Below are 26613 nucleotides of genomic sequence, written 5' to 3'. Positions count from 1 at the left end.
TCAATAGACAAATCAAGTATTTGTTCACATGTAATAAATAAGGGGAGGGAGGGGGTATTAATAAACAGGAGGGTAGGAGTTTTTATCTCTATTTCTGTAAGTGAATTTATATTTTCTAATTTTCTATGACCTGAATGGTCTCAGAAATTAGAAAATAATAAATAAAATTATTTTTTGTTTTTAGTTTTGAGATACAGATTCTTTGTTTAAAACAACAAGTAAAATCAGGGATTCGGATTTCCATAAGGACTCAGACTTTATATTTTTATTTTTTCCTGGTCTCTGATGTCCAAAACTAAAAGTTTTTTTTCCCATTAGTAGTCCGTAAGCTTTTTTATATTTTCAGAGCTCCTGGATCTTAAAAACTAGGAGGTAATCTTTAAGTGACTTTCAAACTGGAGTCTTTTTTGGGACTCAGCATCCCTAAATAAAATTCAATAAATAGGGGTGGGGGAGGGTGAGGGAGGAATCTTAATAAGCTCAGGGTGGGTTAGAAAATTTTCAAAATTTATTACAACATCAACTGCTGTGCACTTAAGAATAACCCCTTTTTTTCCTTTCATTTTTCATATTTTCTGTTTTTTAGTAACAAATTTAGGTAAATTTGACCATGATTTTTTGACCATGAGAAAAAAGCAGAGTTATTTGCAAAGAGCTTTTCCTCTAATTTGACTCTTGAATGTAATGGCCATACTTTTCCTGCCATTTCAGTTAAACAGATTAACCCATTGTTATGCATCCAAATCACTCCAACTTCAGATGCTAAAGTAAATTCTCAATTTTAGTTTCGTTAGGCTTGCGGTTCAGACAACATTTCCATCAGTCTTACAAAAGAATATGATGGGCAAGATAATCTTTAATTTGATTTCTCTTCTGTTACAGCTTGGAGCATGCAATGGCTTGTTTTGATGTTAACTCCAACAAAATCCTACGTGCTTTTGATTTTAACTCCAACATAACTCATTTATCTACTGCAAACAACTATCCCAATTTGTTGACATTCCTATATTGACAAATAACAATCCTCTCACTTTCAGACAAGGTCCAAAAGCACATTGCAAATGTAGTCAGACCTGGTTTATCTACCAATCAAGTACCAAATCGAGCCACTATCTTATCATTGTAAGGTTGCACCTCTTTCAATTTCTACAAATACTATCATGGTTGCTGCTCAAATGAGTTATTATCTCTAGTTTGATCAAAACTCAAGTTTGATCCACCAAAATTGAACCTCTAGTTTTGGGTGGATCAAATTTTTTTCCTTTTTTTGGCCCTGTCTTTCTTTTATGGTATAAAAATTTTCATTTATGTAGGTTATGCATAAATGTATAATATATAAAATATAATAAATTTTTTCCTAGCCCTGCCTATCAACCCCTGCTAACCCTAGAGGTCAAGATGTCTGTAAGACATCTAACAGACATCCTCCAGTTGATACATGTCCACTAGGTTAGTTACATACAACAACTACATATAATAACAAAATAAGAACTTCAATCTTTAAATCTCTTAAAAGAATTTTTAAGTTAACAATGTTAAAGAAAAATTTTCATTTTATATCTCTGCTCATTAAAATCATTTTAAAAACTGCTAATGCTAATTAGTTAACAGTAATGTTATTAACTCTCTATGTAGCTATTTAAATTGAATACTTAATATGAAGAAAATTGTTTTATTAACACAACTACAAAAATTTCAAATTACAAAAAACAAGATTTTTACTAAATATTTATTTTTTATGAATCCTATTAAAGAAAAAAAATAGCGCAAACACGCAAATAGTAATTTTAAATTTATCTATAAGTTAAATGTTCATTTATTGTAAATTGTGGCATAAAAAAGAAAAAATGTTCTAAATACAACAATTAATATATATCATTGTTAAAATATTTTATTTTATATTTTTATTAAAATAATGTATTGAATAATTCTATTAAAATAGTATTAAAATTAGAACCTCAATCATTTATGAAAATATGATGATTGAATGATTGAAATGAACTTGATGATTTTTTCATGTCAAAATAGCTATTATAGCCATTTCGTGCATTCTTCAAGAAATAATAGCTATTTTGACCGGACGTTATATTCCATGCATATATATTACATATATATATATATATATATATATATATATATATATATATATATATATATATATATATATATATATATATATATATATATATATATGTATATATATATGTATATATATATGTATATATATATATGTATATATATATGTATATATATATATATGTATATATATATATATATGTATATATATATATATATATATGTATATATATATATATATATGTATATATATACAGTGGTGTATACTGGATTTTTAGATGTTTGAGTTTTGACACTTACAGGTATTGTGCAAACTCCAAACTTTTGTATGTTTATGTTTATATCAAAGTAGAATGTTTTGCAAAGAATTGGGGTGATTAGAGCTTGGGAACAAAAAACCCTAATTTTTGGGCCCACCTAGCCCTTATCGTGGGAGCAATGAGTTTATAAAGAATTTTCTTTACTATTTTTATCTAAATTCATATTCAACAAATTTCAAGTTTCATCCAATAATCTCTTAGTGTTTAGTTTTATGACCCTGCAATATTTACAGCTCCTTCAAATTGAGGGGGGTTAAGACTTTATATGGTCATAGTTTTTGAAAAATAAGAGGTTATTGCATGAAATTTGAAATTTGTTGATGAATATAAATTTAGATAAAAATAGTAAAGAAAATATTTTATAAACTTGTTGATCCCACATTCAGGGCTGGGTGGGCCCAAAAATTAGGGTGTTTTTGTTCCCTAGCTCATCTCAATTCTTTGCAAAACATTATTTTTTGATATAAGCATAAACATACAAAAGTTTGGAGTTTGCACAATGCCTGTAAGTATCTAAGCTCAAACATCTAAAAATCCAGTGTACACCACTGATATACAATTATTATATATATCAAAATTGTAGAAAATTATTTAATAATAATAAATGAATAGATCAGCCTAAAAATGTTCTAACAACATTTTTTGTTCTGATAAAGGCAAACTATTACATTCTCTACTCTGCCTTAATAAACACTTTTTTTCTCTTTTTTTATATTTTTGATCTCCAACTTATTTCAGTTGGTATTTTCAATTCTGAGTTATATACATTCATTTTATCATTCAATTAAAAAGATATTCAGAAAAACAATCAGAGAATTTTATTAAATTTTTTTTTGTGCAAAAAGATGTTACATAATGCTGTGATTGTTTATAGATATTTTGCTATAACATTACATATATTGAGGGACTTTAAATATCATATCTTCAGTCATACCACTTTTTAGATTTAGAAGTAGGTTATTGACCAGTATTCACCAATAATTTTCATATCTTTTTCAAAAATGTCTACATAATGGTGTGCAAGTTATGTAACAACTGTCAGCATTTTAAAAGTCATTAGTTCTATGAAAGAAAGCCTTGCTTTTATGAAAGAAAAAAAAATCATATGTGTACCAGGAATTAAGCTCTGGGGGATAGCTGATGTTAAGTAACTATTAATACAACAACTGTCATGCTTACAGATAACATCTTAAATAACAAAGTATTTAGGAAAACCAGTAAAAATTTTAAATTTTTCAAAAAAGCTGCAAAGTTCAATAATTATAGTACATTGTTTAAAAATAGTTATAATTATATTTAACCTTAAACAAAATCATCTGGCTCCAGATAAGTACTTCATTTATGAACTAATTGTTGTGGGACATAAAAAGACTGACCAGAAACATCAGGCAATTTTAAAATTCAGAGAGAAAAATGTTATGTTAACCATTTTATTTTTATTGGTTAGTACTATTTTAAAAATATTTTTACAAATAAAAGTTTTACTTTTTCATTTTTAGATTAACCTAAATAAAATTTAAAATATTTATAGACGAACAAGAACCAAATAGTCAAATGTTGGTTTCTGTTTCTTCTCTGCTCAAGGAAGATGGCACATTTCACTGTCGTTTGATCGATAATTTTACTTATAATGAAAAGTTGTTGAATGATATCAGTAATAAATTATGGTGAGTACAACTATTATATACCAAGTTTAGTGAATGCAAAAAAATATATACTAAAAAAAAACAACAACAATCACTAAGAAAGTTTAAAATATTAGACATGTCATTTATTATTTTGATTTTAAATTAAAATATTTTAATTTAGGAGGTTATTGATAATATTAATAATGATAATAGTAATAAAGGCTTTGGTGTATGTCAATAAGAAAACGACAAGCACTGTAAAATGTTAGTAGATGCTAACTTTGCAATTGATTGGATATTTGGTTTCTATGTGTGGTAAGTAGTGAAAGATAATCAAAGAAGGCATAAAATCGAGGACTCAGTATTAGTTGTTCATCAATATAGTTATATCTACAATATTGCAATAGTTATTAGCAGTTGATGGTTATTAGCAGTTAATAATTATTAGCAGTTGATAGTTATTAGCAATTTGTTACTAGTAACTAGTTGTTACTAGTAGTTATTAGCAGTTAAGTGTTTAGGTTAAAATTTATAAAGCTACTTTGAACCCAGTGCTATCACATTTACGATTGGCCGGTGGTCTAAATGATTAAAGAAATTGTTTTTATCAAGACTGATTTATTTGTCATCAGCGAATGAAGGCTAATTTATGTGTCATTAGTAAATAGAGCTGCTTTTAGTGTCATCAGCGAATAGAGTTGCTTTAGAGGTAAGATTATCAGAAAGATCGTTAATATAGAAAACAGAGGACCAAGGTTAATATAGAAAACAGAGGTTACTCGTAATAAAGAGTGTTGTCCATCATCGACAACTTTAAAACTGCTATAAGATTGACATATTGACAGCCTTTGCATAATACAATTGTTTTTGATTTCAGATTGTTGTTCTTTTATTTTTGTCTAATAAACTCTAATGCAATATCAGAGGAAATTAAAGTTGAGCCTACAAAGTGCTACCACAGTTGCTTTAATGGAAGTAAAATGTACTACAAAATCAGATATCATTCTACATTCCTTTTCGTTCATCTTAATTGAATCATCCTTGTTGAAATTCAATTCTAAATGTAGAAGTGCCTTTTTAACACAAAAATTTGTTTAATTTTTGATATCTTTGCTTCCAACAAGGCTGCAAGCAACCACTATTAGAGTTGGAAGTTACTGAAAGAGAAAAGTTAAAAATTGTAGAGCAAGATAACAATTGACAGACGACATAAAAGATTGAAAATTGTATGAATCAGGAAAACAAGATGAAGGAAGCGAATTCCAAAGAGCTGATTCTCGAGGAAAAGAACTAGAGGAATAAGAGTTTTTGGAGCACTTAGGAACAGTCAAATTTTAGTAGATGGCACAAGAGACGCTAGCTCTTTAGGCAGTGCCCATTATAGTATTTGTAAAAAAGAGAAAGAGAAGCAACATTACGATGATGTGATAATGGTTGGAGATTGGCTGCAAGAGCATGCCCAACTATGTTTACAATGCGTTTTTGCACCTTGTCTAAAAGAGAAAGGGCATCATTAGAAGATCCGCCCCAGATTTAGCAACAGTATTCCATACAAGGCCAGATTTGAGATTTATAGAGATAAAGAATAGAATCTAGAGTAAGAAAGTGTTGAGCTCGATAAAGAGATGCAACCTTAGCAGATGCTGCTTTTGCAGTGAATTTGATATACGGCTTCCAAAAAAGATCAGAAGTAAGAGTTAGTCTTAGAAGATTAAGAGTAGATGACTCATCGAGTACATTACCATTCTTAAATATAAGAAGATCTAAATTATTACAATAACGATTGGCTGAAAAAAAATTGAGTTTTATCTGAATTAAATTTCACCAGCCACTGTGAGACCCTTTTTAAGCTCAAATGCCCCCTCCCAACTATCAGAGTGTTTACTTCTTATCATGACAAGAACAAATAGTAGTATCATCAGCAAACAATGCCACCTTAGATGTCAGAATATCTGGAAGTTCGTTAATGTAAATTAAAAAGAGTATAGGGCCAAGGATTGAACCTTGAGGAACCCCTAAAGTTACAGGATATAAAGAAGAGTGCTGTCCATCGAGGACAACTTTTATACTATGATTGGAAAAGAAGGATCCGATAATCTTAAAGATGTTACTATTTTAACTTCACAAATTGGTCTAGCATAAGCAACATGTTGCTCCATCGGGTTTTGCAATCCATGATTAAATGGATGATCTTTCCAAACTTATCTTTCGCATACTTTTTTTCATTATTACAATTTTCCTGATTTTTGTTTAAACGGGTCCAGTAATTTGATGCATAATTTTAACTTCAGATGTTTCATTATTTAGCAATGAATCATATGAATCTTGAATATAATCTTCCTTGTCAGAAAACAATGTCTACTTTAAATAATGATAACTAAAGTTTATTAAATAAACTTTATGTATTTTGATAACTTCATTAATTAAATGGACATTAAGTAAACTTTTGTAGTTTCATAAACCTTCATTCATTAAACCAATGTTAAAAATTTTTTTGTACACAGATTTGTAATGAAATTGAGTGGACTTAAAAATGGAATTAAAACCACACTCACATTAGGATTAGAAAATTTAAATTAAAAAATTTAAAATAAATTTAAGGTAGAGTAAAAGCACCACAAACCGAACAAGAAAGCAAAAGCCGAACAAGAAAGCAAAAACAGATACTTATCAGGAAACTAACTAAATATCTTCACTAAAAATAAAGATATTTGCAAATTTTAAAAAAGTTTTTAATTTCTAGTGTGTGGAAAATTATAAAATTTCAAAAAAGAAAAGAGTTATTAAAATGATTGGTTTAATAAGATATTTAAGTTTAAACAAAACTTAAATATCTTATTAAATATCTTAAAATATTCTTATTTTTTTTTTGGAAATTAGGTTCTTAGCATGAAAGATTTAAAAAAGAAATTTTAAAACAAAGGAAGCTATTTTGTTGGAAATTTTCTGCTAATATCAAAAATAGTTTTAGATTTTCAAAATCTTACTCTGTTAAAAAGTTATGACAGAAACAAGATTTTCTTTAGTTTTCACTTTAAACCAAACACAATAATTCCCCCTTTAGTTAATTAAAATTTAATAGGTTAAACTGTTTATTATTTTTTCACTCTAATTGAATTTTTTTTATTATGTTAAAATTTATTTATTACTATTTTTTTCACACTGACTGAATTTTTTTTTATTTGGGTTTTTTAAGTTTTCATACTTTCATGTTGACTAATTTTGTACTTCACTTATACTGTTGAAGTTAAAGTGCACAAATTAACCACAAAAGTGCATCATTTGTTAAATTTCAAAAATCTCTTTAAATCTGTAAATTGAATTTACTAAATTTAAAATGGAAAAAAATAAAACAAACAAGAAGCCTTACACTAAGGAGACGACAAAAAGCGCATAGGATAAGATTGAAAATGGCGAGCTACAGCTCAATTCTACTGCATACCAAAATCAATGTTATCCTACCGAAACTCAAATAAGACTTTAGTAGTTGGTAGTGGCAATACAACAAAATTGAGCCCTTTTTTCGAGTTAACCTTGGTTCGCCTTCTTCAGATGCTTGGCGATTGGGGCTTTGGTAGGTGATTAGATCAAGTTCAAAGTTTAGTGAGAGACTATTTAATTGAAAATGATGAAACGAGTTTTTTCATTAATGGAATGCCTGATTGCAAACCGTATAAAAAATTTATGAGTCAATGGCACTCAGAACTAAGCAAAAGAACAGCTACAAACATGGCATCTTTGAAAGCAGGATCATGCACACCAGAAATTATTACCCATTATTTTGATGTTTTGAAAAAAAATTTTGATTTAGCAAAAATAGGTTTTAGTAAAGCCATGCATTTGTGAAGTTGCGATGAAACTGGTTTCAATAATGATAAATGCAATCCAAAAGTAATTACCAGAAGAGGTACAAAGCGTCCACTAGTATTAACTAGAAATAACTAAAAAAAAAACTACACTGTTCTAATTCTGTTCACAGATTTCTTCTACTGCCTTTTATTGTTTACAAATCAAAGTATTGACTCTATGATGATTGGATTAAAGGAGGCCCACCAAACACACTTTACACAACATCACCCTCTGGTTAGATAAAAAGTAATCAATTTTTGCAGTTGCTCGATGAAATGTTTATTTCTAACATTCAAAAAATTGGTGGTCAACATATTTTACTTTTGGATAGCCACACCACACATGTGTTATTAAATGTAGCCTTAAAGTGTAAAGAAAACAATATAACACTAATTTGCATTCATCCGCCCATTCATCTCACATTCTGCAGCCTCTTGATGTTGGTGTATTTTTCCATGTCAAAGATGTTTGGCCTAATATTTTAATTTTATGCTGTGGCTTTAGCAGTTTGTCCAAAAATTGCTAAAATTTCCCTAAATTCCAAAAATTGCTAAAATTTCCCCTAGTCTCCTTGCACAGTTGTATAGAAGCAAAAAAGCTTACACTCGTACTCAAATTATCACTGGTTTTAACAACACTGTGCTCTTTCAGTTAAATCAAAACAGTATTGACAAATCAAACTTACAAATTTGTTAAACTTTTGATAACACCTTAATAACATCATCAGCAGTTACAAAATCACCACGGAGCCAAGTTCTCTGCCTCAAACTGCTCAGCAAACACAAACCTTAATTACGCTTGCAACTCCAACTTCAATTCCAACTTTAAATTCAACTTCTCAAGAAGAATTGATGACTCCTGTAATAATCAGTCTTGAAAGAGCTCTCTTGAAGCAGTTTCAATTCCAAAATGCTTACAAGCATCCTGCAAAAAAAGCCAGAAATGTCAGAACAGTGGCTAGTCAAGCTTTTACAGAAGAAGCATGATTCATAACCAGTTAAGAGAAGAAGATGCAAAGCTATTAAAAAAAATATATGTTGAAATTGCAGCAGCAGAAGTAGAATTCCTGCCTTGAAAGCCAAAAAAAAGTACAAAAAGTGTCCAAAGTTTTTTGAAAATGAAAAGCCAGAGCTGCAAGTTTTATGAAAACCTTGTGAAAAATCCAGTTGCAGTTTGTGGCTTTGTGAATCTTATCTCCCAAAAAGATATATAAAAGGTGAAGAATTCTTTTGCACAAAAAACTGCAGAACCTAGTTTATAAATCTTTTATTGTAATTTCAAGCTCAAACTTGCTCATGTTTTTTTTTTATTTTTTTCTAGTTTTTTCTGTTTGCATTATTATTATGTATATATTTTAACATTAAAAATAACAATATTGAATTTATCAATTTATCTATGCTTTTTTTGTATAATTTGGAACTGTCCGCTTTTAAGGACATTTTTTCAAAAAGTGGACACTTTTAAAAAAAAAGAAATCTTATTTTCCATAGAAACTTAAAATTAAATTTTTTTTTTTACGCTGCAGAATTGCTCCAATAAACAACTATATTCCAGAAAAAAAATCCTACAAATTCTCAATATTTAAAAAGTTATTTAGCTTTTTGTGTAGAGTGTACGGTTTACGGTACTTTTACTCTATTCCTTATGTTAAAAATTTTTGATCTTCCCATAATTTATATTATACTATCAGGGCCTATTCTAGGAAAAATTTACTTAGGCAGCGGTACCCCCATTGTTCCGGCGAACTTTAGCAGAAAATCAGCGTGTTTTTTTTTTGCGAAAAAAACTCTATTTGCCATCATTGTTGTTGCTTATGTTCATAAATTCCAATCGTTGTTAAAAGTCATGTAAATAAAATTAATCATAGAAACAGTTTACTTTATTATATAAAATAAATACTTAAAAAATATAATTAAAATATAATTAAAATATAATTAAAATAAATATAAAATATAAATAAAAAATATAATTAAAATAAAGTTATATATAATATTCTTTGATAATTTAAATGAAATGTGTTTATTGTAAACAAACTTTAGATGTAATTAGTGACTTTATTTAAGAATGTTTCACATACGAAAACATTATAAAAAAGTTTTGTGTTCATTTCAAATGTAATTCCTAATAAATAAATTCTAAATTAAAAATTTTAATTTAAAATTGTTTTCTCTTGAATAATCTGCCTGAGTGAGCTAGTATTTTCAACAGCTGGAAATTTATTACAAAAAATTACAAAGTAATTAAATTATTACAAAGAAAAGAAATCAATTAACACCAGAACATGCAGAGATGCTGGTTTTCTGTATGAAAAATTACATGGAAACTTGGTTGCTGATAATAAAGAAGAAGGTGGTGGTGATGATGATGATGATGATGATGATGATGATGATGATGATGATGATGATGATGATGATGATGATGATGATGATGATGATGATGATAATGATGATGATGATGATGATGATGATGAAATTCAAATCAGCAGCGATGTTGAGACCATGAATGATAATGGCAATAATTAAACAATACTTGTATATTATTCTTACCTTTTTTAATTTCTAATCTATTATATCTTTTTCCATGTTTTGTTGTAAATATATAATATAGGACTGTAGTCACTGACTGACTTGACAATGTACAGTTTAACATTGAATTTTTAAAAATTAGTTTAAACAAAACACTGCATTCGTTGAAATTTAGAAGATCCTGTATTCAGAAAGTGTCACTAATGACAATGATTGCTAACTACATTGGTTGCAAAACCGTCATTCCTGACGGGCAAATATTTAACATAAGCAAAGCAGTTTATGCTTTATAAGATCTTTTGGTTAACCGAATAGTCGATTAACCGCAAATTGATGGGAACTGTTATCCAGTTTTTAAATGGATACTAAACAAATACACTATATATACATTAACCATTTAATATTATACTATATACATTATACTGTATACATTTTTTGTATGTTGATTTGTACATATTTTGCAGAAAAGCAGTAATGTTTTTAGTTTGTATTTTCGATAAATTACAGAAAGAGAGTGAATAAAAAGAAAACATTGCAAAGAAAATAAACAGCTACAAAATCGAACGGCTACTATTCCAAAGCCTATATATACATTTTTGATGTATCAATTTTTTAATTACAAATTAAGCTTAAATTTTTTGTACTTTTACTTTTTTTATGATTTCGAAATCCCAGGAAATCGAGATGATCAATTTGTATGGGATCTCAGGATTTCGGGACCCAGAATTGCCATCCCTATTTATAAAAGATCAACAAAAATCATAAAAGAAGCAATTTGGTGCTGATGAATTTTTTTATAAATGACATTTCCAGTTACTATTGTCATGACTTGAAATGTTATAGAGAATTTGACCATGGTTCCCTGAGCAATAATTGTTATAGAGAACTTGACTTTAAAATGGTTCCCTGAGCAATAATCATCAGTTTTATTTCAACCCAAACTTGTTTTTAAAGTTTTATGTGTTTTACAAAGAGCTTATAATGCTTATATAAATTTAGCTTTAATAATGCATTCCAAAAGCACTAAAAAGGACTCTACTTATGCACAACATTGCACTAATGATATTCTTATGTAATACACTGTTAGTGGCCACCCTCTCAGAGCTACCATTAGTCTTTACCCGAACCTTGAGTAAATGAGTTGAATGAGTCATCTCATCAAAAACTCTCAACATCTGATGTAAACTTTCAAATATGCATGTAGCTCACAGCTGATGCTGCGACGATTGTATTATTGATATCTATTGTATTTCTTATTTACTGCAAAGTTTTATATAAACTATTATAGTGTTAATATGTTAAAATTTTATTGTTTTATGTTTTTTTTATTGCATTAATACTGTATATTATAAGTATTTATACTATAAGTATATAATATAAATACTAATTGATATTGTTATTTTTATTTTACTATAAAAAACTTCTACTAAGCTGCTAAGAACTAACAAAAAATAAAGAAACTTTAATAAAATTGCTCAAAACTAACTAGAATTCAAGAAACTTTGATTAAACCACTGAAAACTAACTAGAATTTAAGAAACTTTGATTAAACCACGGAAAGCTAACTAGAATTTAGAAATAAAATAGTTACCAGAAAAAGTAAATAAGTGTAAGTGTAATTATTATTAATTAAATGAGTGTAAAGAATATAAAATATCAGTGTGGGCACACCGCTTACAAGAAAATATTTAATCACTGTGATATATCTTATTTAATATACGAACCTGTTTAAATGATTGAAAATTTCAACCACTTAAATGTCAAATTTCTTAACTTTTTAAGTTATAAGTTTTAAAGATAAGGGCTGAGATTAACAAAAAGTTATAAGTTCTGAAGTTTTAAAGTTTTGAATTAAGTTTTGAAGGGCTGGAAATAACCACTAGAGTAAATTGTTTTACTTTTTTGGTAACTTCTCTTTAAAATAAAATAAATAAAAAAGAAATTTTATTTTCTTAAAAGTAGAGGTTTTTTTATTACAGTGAAAAAAATTCCTTTTTCTTTTTCTCATATTTATTGTAACAGTTCTTGGTAGAAGTGTTATATTTTGATAAAGATGTTGTTTTTTTGCTACCAGTGGTCATTATTGATCACTTGACACAAGTTTTACTACCAGTGGTCATGATTGATCACTCGACACAAGTTTTACTACCAGGGGTCATGATTGATCATTTGATACAAGTTTTACTACCAGGGGTCATGATTAATACACAAATTTCTAAAATTAAAAGTATTATAGACAATATTAACAACTTTAAACACCATATTGCTTTTATTAAATAACAAAAGCATCTTGTTTTAAATTATCAATCATTATGTACAATTTTTTTCATAATTAAATGAAACAAAGGATTTATAAAAAAGTTTTTTTGACAACAATGAAGGTATTTTTTTTAAATAAAGTTTGTTTTCATATTTTTAGGTGGGAGATCAAAGATTCTACTGCCAAATGTATTCAACCTGTTCCTTTGAATTGCCCAATCTTTCATTTTTCTACAACCTACAATATGTATGTTAGAGGAGTTGTAGTTAGTTGTCATGAAAGTCAGCAAAATAAAGTACATTTTTTTAAATTATTTTTTTAATTATTTAACCCTCAGCTAAATATGTATATAGTTATAACTAAAGGTTAAACAGAAGTGCTGCTTGAATCTATTATTTTTTGAATATAATATATAATTTTTTAATTATAAAGTTGTGCTTCCATTGATTTCTTTAAAACTTTAATCATGCCCATCATTTGTTTGTCATTTAAAGAAATGCCAAATGACTTTACAATAATTTTTATGATTGCAGGGATTATTCTTTTCCGGATATTTCCGGAATTCCAGATTTTTTTCTACTTTTAGTTTTTCCGGATATCCAAAATATTTTCTTTACGTACAAGTTCAGGGTTTTTTTAATTATTTTTGTAATATATTTGTTTTTTAAGCTTTTTCATTCATCACTAATAGAAAAATAAAGAAAAGTTTAAAAAAAAAATTAGAATCAATTCAGCTAAAATCAAAATTAAGAGGAAAATAAAGGAAAATATATTCCAGATTTTTTCAGGATATTTTACCCAATCAATTTTCTGGATTTTTAAAATATGAGGTTGAAATGTATATACTTATACATTTCTAAAAAATAAGTTAAAAAACTCAAAATAAAATGTAAAAAGTTATTTATATTTTTTTAATCCTAATTTTTATTTATTTTTTCATTGGATACAAAATAAAATATGTAGCAATCATATAATATCAACAATATTGTGTAGTGAATCCTGATCAATTGTTAGCCAAAGAAATAAGAAATCTATTCATAAAAAATTGCCTTAAAGATTTTGCAAATTTATTTATAAACTTTAAACATCAACCCCCCCCCCCCCTGCTAGTTCAGGACCAATGAAAATACTTTTTTTTTATTTGGTTTTGTTTTGTCAAAAGAATAAAATTAGAAAGTTAAAAAAAAAAAAATTTGTGCAAGATAATAGTTATAAGTCAAATGATCAAGTCAAAGTCAAGCAATCAAGTTTGCAGTATTCACAAAAATATTGTGTTCAATATTTTCTATTTATAGGTAGTTACTATTTTATGGTTATGTTTTTAGAAGCGTTGCTTATAATTCACAATCAAATGTTCAAAATGAACTAAATTACTAGGGAGCTTGTTTGGTGGTGGTTTTTTAATGCTAACCCTGATTTCATTATATAAAAACTATTTCACAAAATAAAAATGTTTTTTTTTATAATAATTATTTTATTAATATTTAAAAATTTATTATTTTCAAAACTTTTATGTAATTTCCCTTGCTTTTTTTTTTCTTTTTTCTTTTTTGAGGCTAACATACTCTTGAAGAATTTTTTTTCAGAATATTATTAGGGGCATTTAAAATTTTTTAAAGATCTTGAGCAAAATCTAAAAGTAATTTTTACAATTTAGGAGGAATAAAAAAATTTTATTCCTCCCTCTTTTACATTTTTTTCTTATTTGTTAGTGATTAAATTTTTGTTTTGTTTTGTTTGCTCTTTTATTTAAAAACTAACTTAAACATTTTAAACAGAAATCAGTAGGGTATTTATGAACTCCAACCTAAAACACCCCTGCCTTGGGGCTCTTGGTTGAGTAAACAATAGAGATGGTATCTCCTAGGCAAAGACTTAAGGGGTAAACAGATTCTATCTGTTGACCAGCCTCGCACCCCTTCTTTATCTATTAGCCTGGCGCAGATGTATTTTTAATACATTGTTTCCAGTTTAGGATGTTGAATGCTGAATCTTGTTGACTCAATGCATGGTTTTTGCTTGTGTCTCTGTTTTTATGACTATGCAACTCATTCTATTATCTCCTAATGAGGGTACAACTCTAAAACTCAGTTTTATTGTTCTAAGGCCGGCTGGTAGTCAGGTTTCCCGAACTCTGTGTTAGCACTCAGAGAGGCTGATTCCATCAACAATTAAAAAATATCAAAGTATTAACAGTGCCATGTTGCGCAAAAATGGTGTCTCTGTTTGTACTTTTGGTGTGCATTGCGGAGGCCACATTTGGAGCCCTTTGTTACAGCTTAGGGTTTATTAATGGTAATGAGGCAATTGCTGGGGCTATTAAACAGTGTTCTGAGTACTATCTATGCTTTGAGTCAAGTTCTTCAATCTAATTGTAAAATGAATAAAGTACCAAAAACTATAAAACACAAAAAACCATCATCATCACCAAGTTCTCTAAACCTATCATTCACTAATATTTGTGGTCTTCAAAGTAACTTTTCTTCTGTTGAGTCTTATCTCTTGTAAAGTTCACCAGACCTATTTGCTCTTTGTGAGACTAATTTGAGTTCAGCTATCTCATCTTGCGATCTTAGTGTTTATGCTTATCTTCCTTTAATTCGTAAAGACTCCAATAGTCACATGCTTGGCCTGAACATTTATATTCGTAAGAATTCACCCATTTTTTGTGAAACTAGGTTTCAATCCACAGACTATTCTTTTATGTGCTTTCGTTTAGCACCACTTCACTCTATTGCCTTTCAATTTGTTCTATATAGCTCTCCTTCATCTCAAGACTGCACTCTTTTTAATGTTATTTCAGATTATATTGACCAAGCCCTCTCTCTTTAATTGATCAGCTAATATAGTTATTGTCGGTGACTTTAATGCTCACCACTCTGAATGGCTTGGATCTAGTGTCGGTGATTCTGCAGGCATAAAGCCCACAACTTTTGCTTTTCACAATCTCTAACTCAAATAGTCAACTTTCCAACTCGCTTTCCTGACAACCCGAATCATTTACCTTCTCTAATCGACTTATGTCTTGTTTCTGATCCTAGTCAGTGCTCAGTTTCTCCACATTCACCCTTAGGTGCTTCTGATCACAGTTTGATCTCTATAAAACTAATATCTCATTCTTCTTCATCACCTGAATCCCCCTATTATCATACCTCTTACAACTACAGTAAAACTGACTGGGATTCTTTCCGTGATTTTCTTTGTGATTATATAACTTCGTGGATTCAGGCTGGTTTGGAATCTTTTGTTCCCTTTTGACGATTCCAGGTCAAGCCTCACTGTCCTCCATGGTTTTCCTCACACTGTGCTTTTGATTGCCAATCAACTTCCATATTTATCAGCAAAACAATTCTCCAGAAAAAAGATGTCTGTTTATTACTGCTAGAAACCATTGTAAAAAGGTTTTGTCTAACGCCTAAGCCCGCTATTCTAAGGTCATGAAATCTCGTATCTTATCTCAAAAATTAGGCTCTCGTGACTTTTGGAGAATCTTTAATAGTATTAATAATAAGGGCAAATCTGTAGTTCCACCTCTCTTGTATGGTTCAGACTTTGTCACCTCACCTAAAGACAAAGCTGAATTATTTGCTAAAAACTTTTCATCAATATTATCTCTTGATTCCACTAGTTGCGTTCTACCTGATATTGCCAACAAACAGATTGATCCTTTGCTTGACATTCGTGTCACTCCAGCTTCTGTATCTAAATTGATTTCCTGCCAAGACTCTTCTACAGCTTGTGGCCCAGACAACATACCTGTTATTGTCTTGCAGAAGTGTTCTCTGGAGCTGTCGTCTATACTCTCAAAACTATTCAACAATTGCTTATCAGAGTCTTGTTTTCCAGCCTGCTGGAGAGCAGCATCTGTTATTCTTATCTTCAAAAATTCTGGAGAGCGATCTGATTCGTCTAACTACTGTCCCATTAGTCTTCTTCCTATCATTAGCAAGGTTTTTGAATCTTTAATTAACAAATACTTATTTTCTCATATTGAATCTAGTAACTTACTTTCTGACCATCAATATGAATTTCGATCTTCTAGTTCTACAGCTGATTTGCTAACAGTAATAACCAATAGGTTTTATCATGCATTAGATAAAGGTGGAGAGGTTAAGGCCATCACTCTTTGCATTTCAAAAGCTTTTGATAAAGTTTGGCACGCTGGTCTTCTCCATAAGCTTTCTTCTTATGGTGTATCTGGCAATATCTTCAAGATTATTGAATCCTTCCTTTCCAATCGTAGTATAAAAGTTGTCCTTGATGGACAGCTCTCTTCTTCTTATTCTGTAACTTTCGGGGTTCCTCAAGGTTCTCTCCTTGGCCCTATGTCTTTTTAATTTACATTAATGATCTTCCAGGTATTCTTACATCTAAGGTGGAATTGTTTGCTGATGATACTACCATTTGTTCTTGTTGTGATAAGAAACCAATACTCTCTGATTGCTTGGAGGGGGCATTTGAGCTTGAAAAGGATCTCACTTCTGCTACAGCATGGGACTCACAGTGGCTGGTGAACTTTAATACAGATAAAACTCAATTTTTTCAGTTAATCGTTATCTCAATAATTTATATCTTCCTATATTTATGAACAGTGATGTACTCGATGAGTCATCTACTCTTCATCTTCTATGATTAACTCTTACTTTCGATCTTTCTTGGAAACCATATATCAAATCAGTTGAAAAATTTGTATCTGCTAAGGTTGCATCTCTTTATTAAGCTCGTCACTTTCGTACTTCTGATTCTATTCTCTCTCTCTCATCCGGCCTTGTATGGAATACTGTTGCTATATCCGGGGCGGATCTTCTAATGATGCCCTTTCTCTTTTAGACAAGGTGCAAAAACGCATTGTAAACATAGTTGGACTTGCTTTTGCAGCCAACCTCCAACCATTATCACATTGACATAATGTTGCTTCTCTTTCTCTTTTCTACAAATACTATAATGGGCACTGCTCTAAAGAGCTAGCGTCTCTTGTGCCATTTACTAAAATTCATTCTCGTGTTGCTCGTCATTCAATTAAGTCTCATCCTTTTTCTGTGACTGTTCCTAAGTGCTCCAAAAACGCATATTTGTCTAGTTTTTTTCCTCAAACATCAGCTTTTTGGAATTCGCTTTCTTCATCTTTCCTGATTCATATAATTTGCAATCCTTTAAGTCGTCCATCAATTGTTATCTTGCTCTACTATATTTTTTTTTTCTCATTCAGTAACTTCCAACTTTAATTAGTGGCTGTTTGCAGACTTATTGGAAGCGAAGATGTTAAAAAAAAAATTTTTTTAAAATTGTTTTGTTATTACAGATGTTTAAATGTTATGAATATTTAGTAATTTTAAAACACATATTGTTAGTAAAAACCTATTTTTTTAAATTAAGATTTTTTTAACTTTTCAAGAATTCAATTTAGGTCAAAACAGCAATTTTGATCATTTCAGAGTCGTTGACTATTGACCATCTGTTATTTTGTGTGCTGTTTATATATATATATATATATATATATATATATAGATAGATAGATAGATAGATAGATAGATAGATAGATAGATAGATATATAGATTAGTAGATAATCACTTAACGAAAATTTTTTTTTATTTGACATTGTGTTTCATCAATAAAGGCTCATCAAATTTCTGATGAGTCTTTATTGATGAAACACTGTTAAATGAAAAAAGTTTTTGTTAAGTGATTTTCTACCAATTTATAATTGCTCTGTTCTTTTAAGAACATTGGTCACTATTTTGTAGAATACACTTTGAAGTTTAGAAATATATATATATATATATATATATATATATATATATATATATATATATATATATATATATATATATATATATATATATATATATATATATATATATATATATGTACAGTCACAGACAAAATTAAGTAACATTGTTGATAAAATCAAAACTCAAACAATAAAAACAAAATTATTTATGTCAGGATCTACATAACTGCAATAATTTTATGTTTTTATTTTTTTAATTTAATTTCAAAGAAAAACAAATATATTTATAACTCTTTTTAACATATTGCAAATGTAAATATTAAATGAAATTACCTATCTAACAATTTTTTTGTCCAAAATAAATGTGGTAAAAGTAAGAAATATCTGAGTTTTTGTTATGAAATATAGTGTTTTGTCAATAACTATTTATTAAAAATGATTATTATTAAAAACATTTTGTTAAAGTTATTAAATATTAGCATTTTAAACTATATTTTTTGGAATTTATTTTAGAAAAAGTAAAACTAATATTAATAATGGTTTATTCATTGGACATCATATTTCAGGTCATTTGTGAAATAAATAATATTGAACTCTCAGAATTAGGAAAATTGAGGTCAGCAAAAATTTGCTGACCACGATCTTTTAAAGGTCGGCAAAATACACAATACAATCTTTTAAAGGTCGTTTTAATAGTTTTATATATATAAATATCTTTATATATCTATATATATATATATATATATATATATATATATATATATATATATATATATATATATATATATATATATATATATATATATATATATTCTTTGGAATTAAATTAAAAAAAAAATATAAAATTATTGCAGTTATGTAGATCCTGACATGAATAATTTTGTTTTTATTGTTTGAGTTTCGATTTTATCAAAAACGTTACTCAATTTTATCCATGACTGGCAAAATACATGAAAAAGAAGACACATTTTAAAACAGGCACTTATATTATTGTTATAAGATTTTTACATGCATTTGCACTATACTATCTTGTGCATGAAACATCATAAATGATGTTAAACTGAAACAGCTTTAGAAGAGGCCTTTAGTACATTCATAAATATTGTTGTAATTTAGTACATTCATCAATATTGTTGTAATTTAGTTTAGGAAATTTTTTATATTTGTATAATGAGTCTTTTGTATTTATTGCAATAAAAATTGTAATAAATATTTTACAGTATTCCGTTAGTTATCTTGATTTTGGTTGCACTCTTAATGTTAATGCTGAAACACAGTTTTTTCTGTTGCCAAATGAATTTCAAAATCAACTAAAATATCCATATCAGGTAATTATGAAATTTATTTATAAAAAATTTTTATTTATTAAAAATATTTACACTAACGTAATAATATCGCAAAAAAAAATTATATTTTATAATATCACCACATTTTTAATACTCAGGGAGTTCCATCGATATTTTAGGAGTTTACTCCAAGGTCAAAAATTGTGGGTTTAGAGTTTAAAGTGTGATTTTTTTTATTATTATTATTTTGAATTAAATATTTGATTTTATTAACTGAAGTTTCTTTAGATGAGAAAATCGCAAAAAATTGATACTAAAAATCGGTACTATTAAATTTTCTCTTATGAATTAAATACATAAGTTTTTTGTCATATAGTTGCTGGATGACAAGAATTAAAGAAAATAATAGGACTTTAAAGAAAAAAAAATTAAGAAAACATTTAATGTAAAAACTCTTTTTTTAGCAAATTTTAAACCACTAAGTATTACACTGATAAACAAATAAAATTTTATTGTGCACATCTTGTTAACTTGGTGGTTTTTTAAAACAAATTAAATATGCTGATTTCAAATATGCAAACTATTTTTCACCATCACATCAAGTTGTAAAGATATTTGGGTTCAAATCTTTAGTATTTAAGGTAAAGTCCCTTATATTGTCGAAAAAAAAGTTATTAAAAAGTATGTCAACCTGGGTCTCAAAAGAAGCGTATTTTCATAGAGATTTTAGAAAAGATAAATATTTTTACTTAAAATTTATTGACAAAAAAAACTATGTGAAAAAATGCTAAAGACTTTTAAAAAAATTTTAACAAAATGTTTCTGAGCAATAATACAAAAAGTACTTATTTTTATTACAAACAAATACCATTTTTAAAATCTCTATAAAAATACGCTTCTTTTGAGACCCAGGTTGACATACTTTTAAATAACTTTTTTTTCAACAATATTATGGACTTTACCCCAAATACTAAAGATTTGAACCCAAATATCTTTACAACTTGACGTGATGGTGAAAAATGGTTTGCATATTTGAAATCAGCATATTTAATTTGTTTTAAAAAACCACCTAGTTAACAAGATTTGCACAAAAAATTTTTATTTGTTTATCAGTGTTATATGACCAGAGTTGTTTTTTATTTTATTTATTTAAATTAAAATAAAAGTAATGTAATGCCACTTTAGACTCAAACAACTAATTGATCAGCATGCAATAATTTTATTAAAATGAACATTTTATGTAAATCTTTTCAGACAGCAGTATTGATTGTGGTATTGACAATAATTATCAATATTGAAACATAATAGGTTCCTAATAGGAACTTCCTATTAAAAAAACCTGATTATTTATTTTTATATTACTTTTATTTGAGTTCAACAAAGTATTTCCTTTATCACCAACATGTACTCATTTTTTTTACCTAGCCCTTAGCCAAGGTGGTGCAAGACATCCTCTGAAAACATTTAAGTAATTGCATTGTTAAAAGTATTTTACTTGTTATGTAGCAGGGTTGTTTTTTTAATTCTCCCAACAAGGCCGCAAGCAGCCACTATTAAGTTTGGAGTTACTAGAAAATAAAGAATAAGTTAAAGTAAAAATAAAGAATGAGTTAAGAAAAAAGGAAATGGTTAACAGAAGACTTAATAATTTGAAGGCTGTTGAGTCAGGAAAACATGAAGATGGGAGAGATTTTCAAAGAGTTAAAGTGCATGGAAAAAAACTAGACAAATAAAAGTTTTTAGAGCATACAGGGACAGATACAGTACAAGGATAAAACTTTGCTGAATGATGAGTCAAGTGAGAGTTTTGGATGATGGAACTAAAGATGATAGCTCCTTTGAGCAGTGATCATGATAGTATTTGTAGAAAAGAGAAATAGATGCAGCTTTATGACGATTAGAAAGACACTAAAGCTTGGCAGATAGAGCAGGTCTAATTACGTTTACAATGCATTTTTGGACCTTGTTTAGAAGAGAAAGAGCATTATTAGAAGAACTAGCCCAAATATGACAACAGTATTCCATACAGAGGCGATGAGATTTGTAGAGGTAGAGAATGAGATCAGGAGTGAGAAAACAGCAAGCACGAAGCAGCCTTAGCAGATGCTAGCTTAACAATTGATTTTATATATGGTTTCCATGAGAGGTCAGTAATGAATAATAATCCAAGAAGACATAAAGAAGAGGACAGAGTGAGAGGTCATTCATCAATATAGAAATGTTGATCATATTGAAATAGTTATTTGGATTAAATAACTGAGTTTTGTTGGAGTTTAAAATTTACAATCCACTGCAAGCCCCAATCTGTTTTAGAAGTAATATCAGATTCAAGATTGGCCTGTTATAAGTGATCGAAAAGAGAAGACTTTTACACATAAAACAGCATTTGCTGTATTTCATTTGTTTTGTAGATTTGGATTTGTACATAGCGCTGCTTGAATGTAATTATTGGTAAAAATCTATACAAAAATTTGTGAGAGGATTTATATTTGTTTGTTAAAGTATTTTTATATTTTAATGAGCTTTTTTGTGAGCAGGTTAGAATGTTATTTACCATGTTGTCTAGCAAACTCTTGTCTAGCTTAATAGTTTAACTTTATAGGATAAACCTGAAGACAAATTCTATATTTATTAGTTTTGTTTTGTTGAAGACAAGACTTATGTTGTGCTATTGGCCACAGTTTTTTTGCTTCTAATAATTGCTTATAACCAATGATATGATATATAATTTGCCATAATATTATATTTTATGATTAACATGTACTTTAAAATTTATATGCTCTAGGTTCAAAAATATAGTTTGTTATCATAAGTTAAATAAATAGTTTACTAAGTTTTTTATTAGTTCAATAAATACGGTAGTGGTGTAGTGGTAGAGATTTGCCTCGTAAGCAAAAAGTTCCGAGTTTGATCCTCACCATATCCCTGGTAGTACTGCGCTTAACTTGTTTCTCCGCACAGCGGCTTTGTTTGTCAAGGTTCGTGTTTCACAGTTATAGAGTTGAGAGAATGTGAGGATGAGGTGAATACAAAGAAGAAGTAAAATTGAAAAAAAAAAGTTACTAAAGTTTAATAAATGATAACAAAATGCAGATAATATTTAGATAAAATTTTCACCCATAGTTAATAAATTTTTTATGTAGAATTTATTTCTATGGCAATACACTGTCACCCGACCAATGTTTGCTAAGATAATTTAAAAATCTTCCAAAATTAAAAGATACAACAATGCAAAAACTAACTTCGATAAGAAACTAGTTTAAACTCCTTTCAAAAAATGTTTTGCTGTTATCTTAGCAAGAGTTAGCATGACCATCTGTGACTATTTTTATGAAAAGAAATTCAATTTTGAATTGCACTAGCAAACTCTGTGTACTTGCAACTATGTTATTAAATTAAATAGTTTTATTGCCCTTTTTAAAAATTATCTTAATTTTATTAGCAATCATTTCTCTGGTGAGTTTTTGCATGACATTGTTTGTCTTAAATTATAAATTATAAAAATTAAATTATAAATTAGAAAGCGTTCTGCTGGTTAAACCTTTCAAATTATTTTAAGATTATTTGCATATTAGAGAATTCTAAACTGATGCTGAATCTGGCTAAATAATAGTAAAAAAAAGAGTTGTGAAGTTCATGGTTAATTGGTCTTCCGTAGTTTGTAATAAATAAGAATGAATTAATATTTTAAAAAGGAAATTGCATTATTTCACTCTTTTATTTACAAGTTTTGTTTTTATTATTATTTTTAATATTTTTTTAGAGTTTACATTGCACTCTTTTTGACTCATCTATAAAAGTGTCTAATGTGGTAGGTTTTATCTTAATATTTGTTTTTTTATCATTGTTCTGATAAAAGTATATTATCTTTTTTTATATTTAAGGAGCTTTTTTGAATTGTTTTATTAATTAATTAGTTTCAATATTTTACTCAGTGGCAGGTTTTAGGGGGGAGGGGCCATGGGGTTAGTACCCCCTCTCCCTTCCTCCCTCCTCCTCTTGGGACTTTTTTTCAGAAATATTATTTTGTAAATTGGCTATTATACAGAGTTGGACTACTATACTGACCTAAGTTATTTATAAATGAAAGTATGCGGACCTTTTTTTTTTAAAAGACCTTTTTAGACCTTTTTAGCCTCCTCCTTGGCGAGTGACAAAACCCGCCCCTGATTTTACTTTATATTATATATTTAAAGTTAGATTTAAAAATAGGGTTAACAGATTTTACCCATTTTAAAATAAGTCAAAGATTAAAAGTCATAGATAGAATTTGCCCATTTAAAAGTAAATAATCCACTCTTTTTACCTTGGTGCTTACTTTTTACCTAAAGGGTAAAGTAGTAAATTAGGAGTTGATTTTTTTAATTTGGAACTCGGGGTTCTTGTATCTGTAAAACTTGAGGTTCTTGTATCTGTATTTAGTTTACTATTCTCAGGTTTGAGGTAACATTTTTCTAAATAATATTATTATTTGTTAAACATGTCATTTCTGTTTCTCTTCTATATATTACAGTTTATTTTACATGATTTTTTTTATTTTGTTTGACCATAAACTAATAAATAATAAAAATATATTAATAAATTCATTACACAGGCTTGGTTGGGAAGCGGGTGCGATCACACTCGATTACTGACCACGAAAATAATATTTAGTTGCGACAACTTGGCCACTTTTTAAAATTTTTGTTTTGCAGACATACAAGGAAATATACATTGAGAACATTCAAGTTTATGAATTTGAAAAAATTTAGTTTTACAGATATACATGGAAACATACAAAAACTTAAATGTTCTTAAAACATCTTGGTGCCGAATAAAGAATATTCGCAACCACTAAAAACATGCCAAATCCACAAACAAACAAATCCTATTTGTTCAAATAATACGCTGACTATGTGAAATAACATTTTACAGTATTCTGTCTTAAAGATTGTATTATTTTTAAGTTTTCGTTAAGATTTCTAGCTTTAATTGTTATAAGAAGTGTTATCAAACAAACTATTATTTTAATACTATTGCTCATTCATGGAGCCACATCTACAAAGCCGTATACATTTTAAACAATTGTTTACAAAAATAGTTTTAAATATATATTTTTTAAATTATCTAAGTTTTGTAAAGTTTATTACATATAATAGATTTTAGTAGTAAATTATTACTTTTTAATATAAAAAGTATGTATTTTTTAAGTAAATGTAGTTTGATGTATGTGTTTTTTATGTTAAAGTATTGCATTTTAAAGCAATTTCTATGGTTTTGTAATCAAAGACTTTTAACAACGACTGCATTTTCAATAAAATTAATAATAATTATCAAAGTTAATAAAACTAATTATGAATAAACATACAAGAATAAACTTTTCAACCAGCGTTAGTTACAGTTCAATAATACAATTCAACCAGCATTAGTTTTATTAGAATCTTGTTGAAATAAGACAAAAGTATATAAATAAAAGAAATTATATTACACTTTTTGATAAATAGAAGAACATTTGTTTTTTATTAAACAATCATTAATAGTAAATTGTTACTTTATATGTAAAATGTCGAATAATTTAATAAAGAATTATAAAAAAGCGAAGTTGAGAAAATATTAGTTCTAAACATAATTTATTTTGTTTCAAGTTTTTATTTTGCGTTAAAAATTATTTACCTTTCGATGCCTGTCCTTTTTTTTACAAATTACTCTTTGCTTCACGCAAATTTTAGCAAAATATATGTTTACTATTCTAAACTGCCTTTTTTTTTTCAAAACTAACCCCTCTTATAAAATTATGCCGTATGGGCCTGCTTTCTGAGTTAAGTTTGTTTTGTAATTGTCTCTCATCGGTACAGTTAATCTTTCTTAGCATTTTTTTTTGGAAATGCTCTTAAAACAACTAAAGAGCCATGGCAAAGTTGTTACAACTAAATATTATAAATGTGGTCAGGAATCTAGTGCAATCGCACCCGCTTCCTGACCAAGCCTGATTACACTTTCTTGTTTGGTTCTAGATATTTTTAACTTAAGTGTGCCACAGTTAATAGCTCATTAAAATCAAAATCAGAGTGTTGACTTTGATTTCAATGACCTATGGTTAAAGTTTTGCTATTTTTTGAAAAATATAGTTGGTAAGGCCAGATAAAGGAAACCTTATTATATTTTATTTCTATATATGCGTGGTTTTTAAAAAAATTTCACATTAACAAGTTTTATCATATTGCATGTTTTCTGCGTTTAGTTTACTCTATCATCATATTTCTTACTTTAAATTTTGTTGTTTATTTTGTTTTGTTCTTGTTTGAAAATTTCTCCTTCATTTGTATTAATCTTCCTAATATTTTTACTTTTAAATTATTTTTGCTTTCTTTTCTAATGACAGCCATATGTTTTAATCTTGACAAAGAGTTACTTTTTTTGAATTGCTTAGAGCAAGTAGTAGAGTTTGTAAGTGATATCTCTTTTGTAACAGGTTGCAGCTTACAGTGGTTAGTGAAATTTAACTGAAATAAAACTTAATTTTCAACTGCTAATAATTTTTGCAATATTATTGATTTTTTTATATTGATGAATGGCAACACTCTGAGTTCTCTGCCTAACATCTTCTCCCATTACTTTTGGTTTCTCACAGAAACTTTTTAATTCATTGCAAAGTTAGCATCTTTTAAGGATGTCTCTCTTTAATGTAGTTTTTATTTTTTTGAGCCTCTATCCCATCATTGTTAGGTTCGTTTTCTTTTTCTTTTCTACAAATACTACCATGCATACTATTGATGCACATTCTTATGTTACTCTAAGTAAAGTTGAAATTTGTTGTAACTCCTTCTTAATGCTCAAATGTTATTTATGTTTCTTTTTTTCTTTAATAGTGTTTTAATAGTTTAATAGGCAGCCTTGATTAGAAAAAAAGTTTATATTTTAATATATTACAATTTATATATATATCATGATATATTAC

The 26613-nt window shown here is 28.1% G+C and overlaps 1 protein-coding gene across 2 annotated transcripts in view; it reads left to right on the top strand.

Moving 5' to 3' along the window:
• The window catches only part of LOC136071818 (uncharacterized), a 65663-nt gene that overhangs the window by 13373 nt on the left and 25677 nt on the right, over nucleotides 1-26613 (top strand). For both annotated transcript variants that reach the window (XM_065797240.1, XM_065797239.1), the window contains exons 4-7: nucleotides 3928-4063; nucleotides 12818-12953; nucleotides 19611-19718; nucleotides 23440-23487. In XM_065797240.1, the coding sequence (XP_065653312.1) occupies nucleotides 3928-4063; nucleotides 12818-12953; nucleotides 19611-19718; nucleotides 23440-23487 (428 nt within the window). The remainder of the gene's footprint in view (nucleotides 1-3927; nucleotides 4064-12817; nucleotides 12954-19610; nucleotides 19719-23439; nucleotides 23488-26613) is intronic.

This window comes from Hydra vulgaris, chromosome 05 (assembly GCF_038396675.1).
Source record: "Hydra vulgaris chromosome 05, alternate assembly HydraT2T_AEP".
Taxonomy (NCBI): domain Eukaryota; kingdom Metazoa; phylum Cnidaria; class Hydrozoa; order Anthoathecata; family Hydridae; genus Hydra; species Hydra vulgaris.
Note: the sequence above shows the minus strand (reverse complement) of the source record. Positions and strands in the feature narration are given on the sequence as shown.